Source organism: Phycodurus eques, chromosome 15, assembly GCF_024500275.1.
Source record: "Phycodurus eques isolate BA_2022a chromosome 15, UOR_Pequ_1.1, whole genome shotgun sequence".
Taxonomy (NCBI): domain Eukaryota; kingdom Metazoa; phylum Chordata; class Actinopteri; order Syngnathiformes; family Syngnathidae; genus Phycodurus; species Phycodurus eques.
Window position 1 is genome coordinate 4536959 of NC_084539.1, and position 16450 is coordinate 4553408.

At 38.6% G+C, this 16450-nt stretch overlaps 1 protein-coding gene across 6 annotated transcripts in view; it reads right to left on the minus strand.

The window, feature by feature from the left end:
- cacna1bb (calcium channel, voltage-dependent, N type, alpha 1B subunit, b) overlaps window positions 1-16450 on the minus strand; it is a 186498-nt gene that overhangs the window by 9854 nt on the left and 160194 nt on the right. For 4 of the 6 annotated variants that reach the window (XM_061699497.1, XM_061699498.1, XM_061699495.1 and 1 more), the window contains 9 exons: window positions 15081-15177; window positions 9841-9946; window positions 9619-9726; window positions 9381-9490; window positions 8188-8363; window positions 5939-6068; window positions 5719-5829; window positions 4568-4606; window positions 2750-3011 (listed from right to left, as the gene is read on the minus strand). In XM_061699497.1, the coding sequence (XP_061555481.1) occupies window positions 2750-3011; window positions 4568-4606; window positions 5719-5829; window positions 5939-6068; window positions 8188-8363; window positions 9381-9490; window positions 9619-9726; window positions 9841-9946; window positions 15081-15177 (1139 nt within the window). Of the gene's footprint in view, window positions 1-2749; window positions 3012-4567; window positions 4607-5718; window positions 5830-5938; window positions 6069-8187; window positions 8364-9380; window positions 9491-9618; window positions 9727-9840; window positions 9947-15080; window positions 15178-16450 lie in introns of those variants that run through there. The other 2 variants (XM_061699496.1, XM_061699500.1) reach the window with 2 other exon arrangements.

Consider the following 16450-nt stretch of genomic DNA (forward strand, 5'->3'; position numbering starts at 1 on the left):
AGACACAAATTATCAAACGTTATCTCAGTGTGAATCCCCAGTAACACCTTACTTTGACGCTTAAATTCACATGAAAATTCCAGCACTAATTCAGGTTACAAGATGACTTACCAATCAATGTGTCATTTCACTTTTGTTAACTGATTTGGCTCCTCAAATGTCTTTTGTTAATGCATATACTAAAGTACAGTACAAGAAGACTTGACAACATGAATACAGCACCACGTTTTAAAAATTTGGCTTATGCTCTTCAAGTTTATTGACTTTTACTATGTGGTATTTGTTGACGATGTTAACATCCATGCTGGCGTCCCTTAGGACAGCCGTGCTGAGAACCACAATATGCTGTATATTCTACAGCGCTATAAACTTACTCAGCAAGTGCAGGCCACACAATCTGTGTAGTTAACTAGCACAGAAGCAGATGTTACGGCAAAACAGAGAAAGAGGCTGTTCTGTTGAATTAAAAGAATGTGCAGGATCCATATCTATCTACCTATCCATCCGTCCGTCCGTACGTTCGTCTGCCCGGCTGAAACCCCACCACCTAAACATGACTATCATTCACCTCATAAAACTATGTACCCGGTAAACTATGCCATACTCATCCGACTAAAATTATATATACAGTATATGTCACCAGTTTTCTCACATTGTATCATGTGTGCCTCATTTGGTTATGTCCACTTAAATGTTAAAGTTTTTGCTCTTTTGGCTCTTTTATTTTATTTTTTTTACTCTTTTGGTCTTCAGGGTGGACCTGTTGATTTGAAGAGGGAGAGCATCCCCAGAACACGTTTTAACTACATTAAGACCCAAACAACCTCTTGATAGAACACTAATTTAGATCATTATTGTCTCTTGATTACATTTGTTTCCATGAAATAGATGGGAATTAAAACAAAAGTAAATAACCTTAATGTTGATGTATTACAATAACACTAAAAAGCACTGGCCTGTTTGGCAGTGAGCTATAAGGACAACAGACTCAGTCATTTTAAATGTTTTTAGGAGTTACAATCCATTCATTTTCTTCTTTTTTTAGCTTCTGACCGTGTTTTGTCGTCTTGTTAAAACAGGCATTCACAATATTCATTTTCCAAACAGGTGTTTGATGAGCATTCCTCAACTTTCTCAGTCTTTTTTGCCACCTGTCCCACCTTTTTTGGATCGTGTTGCAGCCATAAAATTCTAAGTTAATGATTATTTGCTAAAAACAATAAGGTTTATCAGTTTGAACATTAAATATCTTGTCTTTGTAGTGTATTCAATTAAATATAGGTTGAACATGATTTGCAAATCATTGTATTCTGTTTTTATTTATGTTTAACACCACATCCCAACTTCATTGGAATTGGGGTTGTACAAGGTGTCGACAAAACACTTCCTGATTTCATGACGTTATTGAAATGTAAACCAATTTACATAAAGTATATAGATAAAGATGGAGTCCAGAGATTCTTTAAAACAATATTTTATTTTAGAGTCTTACCCCTTAATACTTGAATACACTATTCCACAACTAAATGCTGGTGGTAGTAAACTACCCTTTTCAGCAATGCACTGCTACACTGGCATCTCGCTGTCAGGTGATTTCTGCTAAACAGCTTGATGAGCCGTGCTGGAGAAGATGCTCAGGTGTTCTACAAATGGCCTGCAATGTCACTGGACCTGGACTGCTTATGACTTCTTTATAGTCCCTTTATGTAGCCCCACTTCTTGCAGCCCTGGATGAGCTGAATTGCTTTTTTTATTTTTATTTTTTGGTGAGAAAATGACACCATGGATTAATGTCAAAATTGAAAAAATAGAAGTGTTGAAAAGATGAATACCTATGGTGTACGCCAGTGATTCTCAGCCTGTGCGCTGTGACACATTACCTTATTTATTATAATGTATCTTTATTCAACTACAGTATTCAGTTTTTGAACTGCACAAGCATGGCAGTTCTGGGGGAGGGGGGGCAGTGCCCCCTAACACTGTGCCTGGACCACCCTGTGGCACCCCTCCATACAGTTACTATGCAGTACTGTAGTAAGACAGAACCATCAACATCTCATGCGTACTAACTAACTAACTGCGCCCTAACGATGCTGCTACGCATACCGGAAAGTCTGCGTCCACTTCTCCAGGCACTACAGTACGTACTGTAAAGATTACAATTGTGATATTGCACACACGAAAAAGGCGGAACTAATGGATCTCGCGATTCAGTATTCAAGTGGGATCCTTTAGTGTGCTTTGTTGTAAGCCCCAGCACAAAGTTACCATCCACCTGGCAAGAAGCAATCAGAACCAAGAAACAATTACTATGAATTACAAAGGAAATACTTCTGGTCTAAAATTATTGCTAGTGAATTTTATAAATTACAGTAGCAGCCTGTCAGACTAGGCGTTAAACTAAGTTTGAGTTTAAGTTTGAGTTGACTGCATGCTTCTAGCTAAGATTAGCTATTCCCACAAAACCCCGAGCCCCAGCCGAGTCACCCCATTGAAATTGGTCTAGAATGCCACTGCTGCACAATTCAACTGCTCATATTTTTTTCCTTACAGGCTTAAAAATAACGTTCACTCTAAAAATTAGGCTGTCTCCAAACTTAAAAAATAAACAACTTTCAGCTAAATCCAATAATGCATTCGACACTTGATCACTCTCCAGTAAATATAATCGGTTGATATGACAGAAATCAAAAGTGCTCTAATATGAGAACAAGAAAAGATAGAAGTATTTTTTTAATTTTTGACCTACCAACAGTACTCGGCGGCTTCACTGATGTAGCTCTATCCAGGGATTTCTGCTTTTTGTCTTTGTCCTTGTCCCTGCGTCTGTGGCAGCGGTGGTGGTGATGATGGTGATGGACTCGGTCCTGGCCTTGGGCTGGTCCGGACCCTGCTGATGATTGATTCTGCCCCGGTCGTATCAGGTTGTAGTCCTTAAGAACGAACTCCTGGTTGTGCTGTGGGGTCAGCGAGGAAGCTGAGCGTCTTATGGGACTGAGGTCAATAATTGGCTGGAAATGGAAAACAAGCAGAAAGCAGTGAGGAGAATGGTGTGAGCGATGGATAGCCAAACCACTTGACTAGATCATGAAAATATTCACATCAAACATGATGAAGGCAACTTTTTTTGGAAAGACTGATACTCAGCCTGTTGCTGTTACAAAATCTGTTCAACCTCCACATACAGATGTTGAAAAGTTTGGAGAAGAAAGAACCTACATACATATGATTCTATAACAGGGGAGTGCAGTACTAATAGACGAAGAGCAGGCTGGGTAATGACTTTTTGTATTTGTTTTTTACTTTTGCGAACTAAAAACAAAAGCTATATTACTACTAATGTGTTTCATTACAGTTCAATATCATCCTAACCGTATGGCCACTGCCTCATTGTAAACCAGACGGGGTCAATTTAGAAAACCCTCTTAAAATGCTAAACAATGGTTCTTTGACCAATATTCTGTACAAAAGTGCATGATTGTGATGACTGGAAATGCTTCTGACCACTTGCACACTACTGTTATACATAGATGGACTTTTGCCAGTCATGGTGTCCTAATTTAACTGAAGGTTTTTTGTTCAATATAACTGACAGACTAAAAAAGCTGATTAATACTTTAAAATCCTAAGGAAGGTGTAATTGTTCTTTAACGCCTGATATAACAAAGCATTTCCAAGTGCAAGCACCCAAAGGTGAAGTCTATGTTGCATACAAAGTTATTTGAAAGGCGCCAAATATTTTTATGATGATTATTATTAATTGTTTTGTTGTCCTTTCAATATGAACTCCTTGATTTATACTTTATGGTCACTGAAACTTACCTAAAGAATAAATAAATAACACAGCACCTTATTTTTGGGAAAGTGCATGAATCAGGAAAATGTTGAAAATTATATACAGGCAGATTTGAGTCCTTTTTTCCTTGTGTTCCAAGTCTAAAGTACAACCAGTCGAGACATTCAGGGACAACAATAGTTAAGCACAGAAACATTACAATGTCATTGTATCTGGCGCGCTGTCTTAAAATCATTCTGGTATGAAAATCCACAGACGCACAATCACAAGATTCCGAGTGAACTTAAATGAGTTTTTGTTTTGTAGACTTGAAGAAGATGATTTAAAGAAAGATCATTCTATGAAACAATAGATCCACTTTGACTGGTTACTGAGCAGTAAATGAGAGAAAATTGTTATTCCAAAGCAGGAAAGCAGAGTCATTGTCCCTGCTTTGGTTGAGTCACACACGAATACACAAAAGATTCACAGAAAACAACATGCTACTATTTTCACACATACACACACACTATTGAAGAATAGAACTGTACTACTGTAGTTAGCTGCTGAAAACCGATGCCAACTGCTAGAAGTGAAATCTAAGAATGTTTTAATTGCCTGTACAATACGTATTTCTGAATGCAATCTGACCAATTATGTTGCATATTACAGTGTCACTTTCTCCATGAAGATGCAAACTCTGCTCTGAGATGACAGAAGCTCACAGACACAGAGACAGACAAAGAAGAGAAAGGAGAGGAACAGAGAGGTGGCACAACAGGTGGTACATACTGCCAGGTGGGTCCCAGGGGCGTGGCGAGGGTGGCTCCGCTATCAGACAGCACACACAAGAGGGAGGTGGGCAAAATATTAGCAATGGGCATCCAAATTAGGAGAAAGCGAAGACAGAAGAGGAGAGACTGATGAAGTTAAAGGTTGGCAGTAGCCCAACAATTGTTCACCAACATTCTATAAAAAGATCATAATCACTTGAAGTTCACAAAGTCTGGAAAGGCAGTTTGCTTTTATTTCTGCCATGGTTTTCCTGTCATAGAAATATCCAACTAATGTTGCATTGGGTTGCATGTTCTTTTACTACCATAAATATTTACACAGATCCCGCCAATTGTACAATTTATGTTAGTTGTATGACCTTAACATGAACCTGCATGATGCAGAAACTGGGTGGAATGTGAAACACATGATGCAAAAGAATTGTGGTCCAATTATCAATATGATATGTGTATTTATACCTTTGCTTTGGCTCATAATATTTCTTTTTCGTATAACATGCATAATGCCAACCTCCTCTTCCAACAAGCCAAAAAGCAACATAAACACGGGAAAAGTGCATGTCAGTTGATACGGGAGAGCAGGGGGACAGAGATTGAGTGATAAATGGGCGAGTGAGTGACACAGACAAAAGAAACAACTAATTCTTAATAAATATTCAGGAAACAGAAACACCACAACAATTCAAAGAATGGCTTAAAATTAAACAATTTAAACCAATGAGTTGAATGAAAATGACAAATACGATGCACTGCTTGTTTGTTGTGATCAAAACTTGGAATACAGTACTTGATGATTAAGTATAATATAGATGTGACAGTGGACTAAAAAGTGAGATTTCTTTATCAAGACTTACTGGATAATTTCTGCAAAAATATGAATAAAATAAACTTTGTTCATTCACAACTCTCAAGGGTTCACAATATTTGCGACCGTCAGTTATTGATATTAGTTAAAGACTGTGGCAAGAGGATAGAAGAAACAATTTTCACTACATTCGTGTATGCTAAAAAGGTCCAACTAGTTATTAGTTATTTTAAGAGAACAAGCTGGTATTCAGAGTTAGTTTTCACCAATACATCCAACATAAAAGATTTTGAAGCAAATAATTGACAAAATGGATACAGCATCCCGAATAGTGAGGAGCTTACGTAGTACTCTGCATTGAGTCGAGGCAAAGAAGCTGCTCTGCCGTGGTCTTCCAGGGCGGGGTATATCTCTGTGTCTGAGATGTTTTCAACCGGCTTCATTTCAACCACTTCCTGAAAACGCAATGAAGCATGCATGACAAGAGCAGGCTCTTCATTGCTTTGTTGTTCTTGGCGGTGGTGCTTTTTTTGTGAGTGACTGAGTGAGTGTATGTCTGTAAACCTGAGGCCTTAGGGAACACTGCACATCTTCTGACTGGCCTCTCTGTAGTTTCCTGCGCCCTTTGGGTCTCAGCGCTGCCTGACAAACATCTCCAGATTGGGAATGTTTTATGGAACTCTTCTGGTCAAAACTGTGAAGAAAAACAACAATTGTTTATCCATACATTCATTTTCTGTACCGCTTATCCTCACTATGGTCATGGGCACAATTCTTTCTGGAGAAGCGCCCATATTCTAGGCAAAGAAACAAACATTTTCATTGGAGTTGTCAAAAAAAAGCCCCCCCCAAAACATTACATATTTAAAAAGTGTAAAAGTCTACTCTTAATTATTTGTGTAATATTACTTGTTACTTCATCGATGTGGGAACATTTAAATCAATATTGAATCAAATCAGCAACCCTGAAGAATTGATTTTGAATGAATCACAACCTAAGCAATCGAAATCAAATTTTGGCCTGTTTTACTGCCGCTTTTTGCTTCCCCCCCCCCCCCCCCCCCCCCCCCCCCCCCCATGCTCAGAGGGGCAGGAGGCAATGAGCAAAGTGTGGTCGAGAGTAGAACCAGAGGACGTGTCGACCTACCGCGCGTCATATCATTAAATGAACTCGCACGCTGTTTCAAATAACTTTGTTTAGCATCATATCTTGTGATTAAAGTTGGCCACTCGGCGTTCATTGCAGCCTGCTCATCCCGGAAGGGTGATCCCTCCCCATTTGTATTGCAGACTACGTGTTAATACAATAATTGGTTGAATGTTCCCCATAACAAAAATCAGATTTGTATTATTTATATACTATTGTATAACATTTAGGTGTACACACGACAAATGATAAAAGTCTGGAGCAGGCACCAGCTCACTCGTAACTCTCTATTTCATGAGAAATGTGGGTTGTGTAGGTTGTAATTGTGGAACGTGATTCATAGTGCTGCTCCTTTTGATTCTTATTATTCCGCACACCTCAGACACGTCACTACTTGCCTCGCCTCATTCATCTCTAAGGTCTCTAAAGTTTATCTCGGGCGCTCTTGTGGATTGCTGATACAAAACATCAGTACGTTTTTAGCAGGTGGCCATCTGTTTATTTTATTTTTATTTTCCTGTATACACTCAAACAATTTCTTCCTGTTTATGTGAAAGGATCTGCTACTAAACCCTTCAGGCAAAGAAATAGGTGTGAGTAAAGAAAGCAGTTGTTTCTCCGGTGTGGAAAGTGGCAACAGTGATCCCGCTTTTTACATCTGGTGATAAAACTGGCCATGAATGCATGCTGCATCTTAATGTATATTTGAATGGTTCTTTTAGCACTGTTGACCGTAACACTTATACTACTGAAACCGACTTTCTGCTTTTCATTTTTCTAACTTTTCTGTATCATGGATTGTCTTTTCTGTATCATGGATTGTTTGCTGGATTGTTCATTTGTTTGATTGTTGTTTGCTGCACACATGTACTGCACATTAGGGGTCCACCAATGGTCAATCCCAGGACAATTACTTTACGACTGCATATGGTAGCAAGCAGTGTTGGGGAGTAACTAATTACATGTAACTAGATTACAAAATTTGATCTAAAATGTATATAATTGTCATCCATTACAATACTGAGAGGAAATGTGTAATTAAATTACAGTTGCTTTTGGAAATTTCCGTGATTACCATTTTAGTTACATTTGAAAAATAGGAGCAAAAGTGCATATTTCTTTTCATATCACTTCCCTCCTTCTAAAACATATATATATATATTTATATATATATATATATATATATATATATATATATATATATATATATATATATATATATATATATATATATATATGTGTGTGTGTGTGTGTGTATACACACACACAGACGTACACAGTATATACAATATACACAGTATACTTGAAGGGAATCCACATAATATACTGTTTCACTGTTTGAATTGAACTACTGATATAAATTGAGTTTTCCTACAATATAATTTTTTTTGGAATGCGCCTGTATATTTGTTACATTTCATATTAACAATACCAGATCGCAAAAAAATGCCACATGATAATGATTTGAATTATAAGATGAAATACAACAAATGATGATAGCTTTTTTTTCCATTGAAGGTGCACAAAAGGAATATGCAAGGGGGATTCAGTCGACCCCTGATTGATGAAAAGATGCGCCTGAAGACTTTTGTCCATTGTGTAGCTAAATTGGGTAGAATACTGTATGTGTGACGCCAAATGTATGTTGCTGACTGCAAACACTCACACTGTGTCCTTGTTTACTGAGGTGGTGGCAGTGGTTGTGACAGGTAGAAGAGGTGACGTCTTTGCTTCTGACTCAGGGTGTAGAGGCAATAGCATTTTAGGACTGGGTATCGGGGGCTCTACTTCCTTGATATGACCAAGGGGAAGAATAGGACGAAACAACGCCCCCAGTTTACTCTGCAAGACGACCAAAAGCGATTATTAATAGTGGGCATTATAGACAAGTTATAGTACTGTACGTCATTTTGTTTTGTATAAAAGTACAATACCTCAAAAGAATAATACAGTACAGTGAAAAAAAAAACACAATATCAGCAAAGACATCACAATAGAAAACAATGTAGTTAAAAAAATAGAAATAATCAACACAAACATACAGTAAGTCACCTGCTTACACACTATTTACATGTTCGAAAAGGAGTATGAGGAAGAATAAACATAAATCATCATTAATCACTACCAATGGTGGGAAGTAATGAAGTATACATCCTTGGTTACTGTATTTAAGTAGACTGTTTGAGTAGCTGTACTTTACACGAGTTTTAATTTCCTGATATTTTGTTGACTTCATCTCCCTAACTTCGAACAGATATCTTGACTTTCTTACTTTGTCAAAATAGGCTCACGAGGTTTTTCAACCTTTGCGGATGACGACACACATCTTATACTTACGTACAGGCTGTGGGTACTTCTGCCACCTGATCACTATACTGTACAGTATTACCACTTCCACCTCTTAAAATAATTTGAGCTACATTGATAGTATAATTTTGTCCTTAAAGCTTTATAATTTGGCTTGTTATAAGGGCAACAGAAACAGTCATTTTCAATGTTTTTAGGAGTTACAATCCATTAATTTTCTTCTTTTTTTTTTTTAGCTTCTGACCGTATCTTGTTGTCTTGTTAAATGAGGCCTTCACAATATTCATTTTCCAAAAAGTATTGTGAAAAATGTACAAAGTAACATTCATTCAGTACCAGTTCCATTTTGCTATCATTTTGGTAAATATTCATTTTCTACTTTAAAGATGTATTCACCCCATTATCTCAACAGTTAGATTTCACTATTCAGTAGCTGATAAGTACAACTGAACTGCTCCTTCTGTCTAACAAAATTAAAGCAAAACCAAAAATTCACTAAAATATCTGATTCCATTTTGACCAAGGTCCACAAGTGAACTTTTGGTAATATACCTGAACTCCTCCTGAAGGATGCTGCTGCTGGAGTCTCTTGGCACGATTCTGCTTATAGTAGTCAAAGATCATGTGAGCTGCATACACTTTCCCCACGGTCAGCTCATTGTCTGAAAAAACAGCGCACATTAGCAGCAGATGGCGCCAGAGTACAAACAAAACGAAACGCTCACATACCAGTGAACGTGATACCTTTGTTACTTGTTTCCATAGCACCCTAAACAGAAATTGGGCTTACATTTATGTGGCGTCACCAGCAGGTCAACAGTCTTCTGCGACAAGCTGGGCCAAACTCTGTTTAATTCTCTTTTCAGGTCAATATCACATAGATGTTGCGCCAAGACTCCTGTGAATGAAAGAATTGTACATGGAATATGCATTGTTAATTATTATTATTATTATTAGTAGTAGTAGTAGTCATAATCATCATATTCATCATTCCAGCTGCAAAGAGTCTCACCAGATGCCAGCTTGATCTCAAGGGCTGTGCGAATCAGGGCCATTAGTGTGGAGGTGAAATGCACTGTGTTGTCATCAGCAATAGGCATGTTCATCCTTACCAAACGCTAATAGGAACGGGAGGAAAAAGAGAAGGCAGCTTTAGAAACTGGAAATACTCATACACAAATCTTTTTGCAACACTCTGAATACTGAATTAGATTTATGTGTAGCAATTTTTAAGAATAGTTTGAGCTTTGAGCTGCAACATATTAAATGGATTGATTCAACTATATATCACAAAAGGGAAGATGTTTTACAATAGTTTTTTTTTTTTTGTTAACTAGAAACCAACCTTAATCAGCAAATTTTAGAGCCGAAAATCAAGGAATATTTCCCAATAAGAAATGTGTTGAGTACCAGTTAGGTATACTGATTTGTTCAGAATGCACTGAACACGCACCCTGCTCTTATAGCTGTTGTATGTGCAATAATACATTAGCTCTGGGTATGTATATATTATTAGAGAAGAAAATACGTCACTGGTGGACATGCATTCAGTGGATATAAAAAGTCGACACATCCCTTTAAAAGATTTTGTGATATAAATAGATGAGACCAAGATGAATCATTTCTAAACCTTTTCCACCATTAATGTGACCTATAATCTGTACAACGCAATTGGGGGGGTGGGGGGTGGAAGAAATGCTTTTGAAACAGGAAGTAATAATGAACTACTGAGGTAATGTGTTTGCACAGGTGTGCACATCCACTTATAACTGGGCACGTGGCTGTGTTCCGAATTCTGGTTGGTTGAATGCAACCAACAAACAACAGGAGTGTGTAGACCTTTTATATCCACTCTGTCTGCAATGTCTGGCGATACACTTATTGAACTGAAGAGCACAAATATTCTGTGAATTACTTTGTAGGTGAACATTTTCAGGCTACAACACTTTTAAAACAACTGTTTTTACTATTTATTTGTTTTGCTTAATATGTGACATGTATGTAATGTATAGTCAACATACGTTCTGGAAGCCAGGAATGTGACATATTGTATGCTGACTGTAGTGGTTTTAAGGATCTGTAATGCATGACTTCAGTCAGTGCTGCATTGTATTTATTGTTCATGCAGAGTTCACATAGTAAAGATGTTGACAATGAGGCAGCCATGGTGGTACATGCACATCTGCATTCAGATCCTTGAAGCATTAAAAACAGTTGGGGAAATAATAAAAGACAAAGAGCGACATGAAGTCAAGAAAAAGGAGGTGAGAAATAATGGGGAAGAATGCGTAGTATTGAGTATGTATGGAAAGTCTTGTGCCTCTTTCTGAGAAACACATAGCAGCTGTCATGTACTGCACTGCAGTACCGTATTGGAGCCTGGATGGCGCTTTGCGACCTCTCGTGCTGTCTCTCCCCTCTCTGTTTCAGCTTCTCCTCAAGCCACGCACCTGTCTCCAATCAACCCTCATCACCACCGACATTTAAGCCTGCCTGTTCCCGGAAATCCTCGCCAAAGTATTACAGCCTCTCCTAGACCCATGGCCCACCGTACTCATGTAAGATACTCGACTCCTCGTTTCCTTGTTAACTCGTGTCTCCTCGTTCCCAGTGTTCCTGACCGACGTCATTCCTGCCAGCCCCCCGTTCTGTCCACTGCCACGCCGCTGCCTGTCAACACATCCAGGACCACTTCCATAACCTTTGCTCAATAAACTGTGCATCATTTTACATCAGCCTCCGCCTGCTCTTGGGTTCAGCTACTTCCCACACCTGACAGCAGCGGTGTTAACTAAGGACAATGAGTGCCAGATAACAAAACAACGAAGGAACACCAACGATAAAGTCACAGGGGAGATTTGTAAAGTGCCCAGAGCAAGCAACCCTGCATCTGAATGACTGTCAATACTTTAGTTGTATTGGTGCAGGGATTAGATTAAAGGAGTATATGTAAACAGAGATTAAAACTCCAAATGTAAAAAAAAAAAAAAAAAGGTTGAGACGGGATGTTAAGCAGGCAGTGAAGTTACTAAAAGTTGAATCAAAAGTGAAATTTAAATGCACGGCAACTAAATTGAGAACCTCCCTAAAATCTTAAGGTCCCATGCCATCAAAATCCAATGTTTTCAACTTTTTTATGCATAACATAGGTCACAAAAAATTGACATCTATGCGGTTTGGCGATTGTATGCAATAGCCCATGAAAGGCAAGAGGCAGAAAAATGAGCCGATCATTTTCAGACGTTATGATGTAGTTACGCGACTCATAAATCAAGTATTTGCCCACTTCCTGGTTGGTACCCACCCACTCAACTAAAATTTGCGTGACACTGTGGCACGACAGCCAATCGCCATTCAGAATATACACAATGTCCTGCTGTTATTTAGCATAAAAATGGAGAATAAAATCATCATTGCTGTTTGCGGGCATCTGGAACTTTTTGATCATTCCTGCTACCAATACCTGAACCTGGAGAATGGTGAGCGAGGAAGTTGGCCTATCTGGTACTACGTTTACAGCTGTCGGTTGTACTGAACCAAGCTAGCAATAACATTAGCCACACATTATACACACTCACTCATTCTATGTCTCTGTTTCTCTATTAAGAAATAATGTTGATATCTACCAGGGGAAGCTCCTCCTCGTCTCTGGTACGTGTGGCTTCAATGAAGCGAAACACATTCAGTTTACACTCGTCCCGTGGTAAAAATTTCATAATGAATTAATAAGAACAGAAATAAACAGAGCAAAGCTTATTTATATACTGAATATTAATGAGAAATCCAGCCGTCTAATCTGCCAGGCGTTTTGAACCAATTTGATTAGCTTGAAAAAGGGCATCCTGGGCATTTTCAACGCGAATGATGTTTGAAATCCACAAACCTGATAAGGACATAAAATATTGTAAAAAAAAAATCAAAAAGAAAAAAAAATAGGTGTGGCATGGGACCATTAAATAAGTTACAGCAGCTGCTGCTTTCATTTAACCGTTGTAATTAACGTATTGCTTTGAGAGATGTCTATAGAGAAAGATGAAATATACTGTATACTGTATCCATCCATTTACTATACTACTTGTCCTTATTGTGGTTCCAAATGAGCTACAGACTATACCAGCTGACTGAGTAAGATGCATGGACTGGTAACCAGTAAATTACAGGCAATATTAGCCAAACAACCATTCTCACTCACATTCACATGTAAGGACAATTTAGTCTTCAATGTACCTAAATTGCATGTATTTGGAATGTGGGAGGACGTTGGAGTACGCATAGAAAACCCATGCCAAGTGCAGAGATCAAACAAACGCCACACAAGAGGGCCACAGTCTCGTTTTGGACCCAGATGTGCCAGACAGATACGTAAGCCACATCTCCACTGCACCTATGTCAGTATTGAACATATAAATTTGCTTTCCATTTCCAGTCTGGGTTCTGGTCAAAGTTTCTAAGTATTTTTTTCATTTTTTCCTTCCCTGCTCCAAATGAAAAATGCTTTGAGATTATCTATACAGAAAGGAATTTATTCAAACTCAACATAGATGTCAACAAATCCTCACAAAGCCTCATGGGAAAATAAAATACATCAGCAGCCCAGAAGATTCTGAATGTGACACACTGATAGAAATTGGATGGTGTTTGACAGTTGGAAGCAGGAAACCAGCAGTGACTGAAGAAGCCAAGGCAAACATGAAGGGGGAGGGATTCTACCTTATAGGCGATGCGGGGTGGGCATTTCTTTCCCAAACCTAGAGGAGGGGACATGTCTCGAAGCATCTCGTACATATCACGATAAGTCATACGGCCACTTTCCGCAGAGAGGATAGGAGGCCATGGAGGAAGGAATGGAGATTTTCCCGATGGTACAGTAAAGAAGAAGGAGTGGGGAAAGTTTCATATTAAAAAAAAAAAAAAAAAAAAAAAAAACAGGAAAAATGGAGAGGAGAGTGGGGAGGGGAAAGAGAAGGGGACACAGAAATCCTTGTTAATAAGATTTCCAGGATATCATGATATGGAATCCTTGATGAATTTAAGGATTCAGGAATGGATCCCAGAGGTGAAAGTTAGGGAGAAGGTTCTGGAGAACTACCTGGATGGAGGGATCCCAGTTAAAAACTATGGATTCAAAAGTTAGAGTGCATTCAGTGTCAAATGATTACTCCAACGTTTTTTTTTTGTTTTTTGTTTTTTACAAAAAATGTGTTCTGCTTGCAGGTGTTAGAGGTTGTTCTGAAATTTGTATTCACATTAGCTACAATGACTTTACAGGGCAGCCTGTTTTTATGGTAGAGCCATATGAACCATCTGTCGTTGTGTCCTCATTGGATTGATCATCCATGAAAATGTTCTGTTGATAATGATGATTAACATTACAAACTTTGAATCAGTCCATGTGTTTATAGAGTTGTTCAAACTCGTCCATCTTGTGTTCTGAGTGAACTTACTGTATGTCAACATGACAAAATGTTAAAACACTTCATTCAGGTGAGGCATGATTTTGCCCCACTTTCTCACACATTGTCTATGGAGCATAAAGTTAGTATAGCCTTTGTCACATTGAAGGATTATTTGTTTTTTTGGTTAAAAATGAGTGCCAATGGCAATGGTAGTGCATGCCAGGGCTGAATTTATTTGAGAAGATTGTTTTAGCAGTTGTCCAGATGTTTGCTTGCTCACCACCAGCACATCACTCACAGTCAGTGTGCAATATATGTGTAATGAAGATCTGGAGTTATTTGATTAAAAAAGGGAATTGTATTGTTGCTGACCTTCATGTGTATTTGCTTTTACAGCTTCTAAGATTAAATCATAAGTGGTCACTCCGGACATGTCTCAAAACCAGTGTATTGTCTTTAAACCTTTCAGAAGCAGATACTCAATATAGTATCTAAAATGGCGGAATGGTAGTGGAGTATACATTCAAAGATGCCCTCTATCCTCTCATGCTAAAATACAATAGCAGTAACCAAAGTGGAAACAAAGCTCACAATGCTCAAAAATCTGCGATCACTTCTTCACGCAAGACAAATATTTTAACGTTGTATTTAGTGCCCTTTGTATGAGCCTGACTTGTGGCGTTGTTTCTTCGACTTGCTGTGGTTAGCTGCATGCTGGTTAGTAAGGGATCAATGCATATTTTTATGCATGTGTGCTCATGTTGTTCTCTGGCACCCCAGGAAACAAAAACAGACATTCACAGTCCAGATCATCACAGTCCCTTTGTAAACAAAAGGACTGTGAGGGAGTGCAAACCTTATAGGCCACCCTGTTTGGGCACTTCTTCCCCAGACCCAGGGGAGGCGAGATAAAACGCAACAATTTATACATATCTTGATAGCATATCCTTCCGCTGAAAAAGATAAGACATGATCAGTGATGTTAGGGCAAAGGTCATTCCAGGTTCAAAAATTCCATGCTGAAGAAGAATATATACTGTAAATGTAGTTAAGATACTGTACAACAGATACATTTGTTTGAAATCTTTCATTTGAAGTCCTATTCTTTTTCAACCAATTTTCTTGGGCGCATCAGTGCAATCTTTCAGTTTAGGCTACATTTACACTATTTTCCCAGCAGCCATGGCAACTCCATTTGCTTAGTCTTGCCAAGTTGCTAAGTGTGGGGCCCGGTGACTCCAAGTTCTGTCAAGGCTTTCTACGGATGAAACGTGGACGCCGGGCAGCTTTGGAACACGTTTGTGGCACTGGTGGAGTAAAATGAAGCTCCCCCGCCAGGCTCGGGTCCTGAGTCTGCTTCAGCGTAAAGGGGGCACTTACTGCCGCTCAAAAGGTTTGGTAATATTAGTGTTCCTTCAACAACAAATTCACTTACAATCACTTGTACTAAAACATGCAAAAGAGCCCGATATTAACATACACACTCCACTCGCATGCAAATTTATTTGACAGTTTCAAAATCTCGCCGGGCATTCCAAGTAATAACGGCCTGGTCATGATTCCTCATCTCGTCCCCCCACGGGGTCTCAAGACCATCACATTTTGTCCATGGTGGCCTGAAACAGGATTGGCATGGCCACTGGAAACATACAGTGGATGTAAAAAGTCTACACAGCCCTGTTCAGGGTTGTGTCAGGTTTTTGGGATATCAAAATGACACCCAATAAATAATTCAAACCTTTTTCTACAAATGTGACCTATAACCTGTACAACTCAATTGAAAAACATATTTAGTCATTTTGAGAGGGGAAGCAAAAATAAACTGAGATAATGTAGTTGAACAAGTAGCTGGGATGTGGCTGTGTTGAGAATTAACCAATCACATTCAAACTCATGTTAAATGAAAGTCAGTAAACACCTACCACCATTTAAAGCAGAAGCCTAAAGGTTTGGTGCTAACGCTGATTGCTATTTCGAACTTTTCATAATACCTTCTGCCTTAATTAATGCCCCAGTTCCAGAAAAACAGCCCCAATGTATGATGCTTCACTGAAAGCATAGTGTTCTTTTGATGATGAGCAGTGTTGTGTTTGTACCGAACATACCGGCAGTGATAAGAGGCTGTGCCCGACTGTGAAACTACATTATTTCATTTGTTTATTTTTACTTCCGCTCTCAAAAATGTTTTCAATTGAATTGTACAGGTTTTGGGTCACATTAAATGTG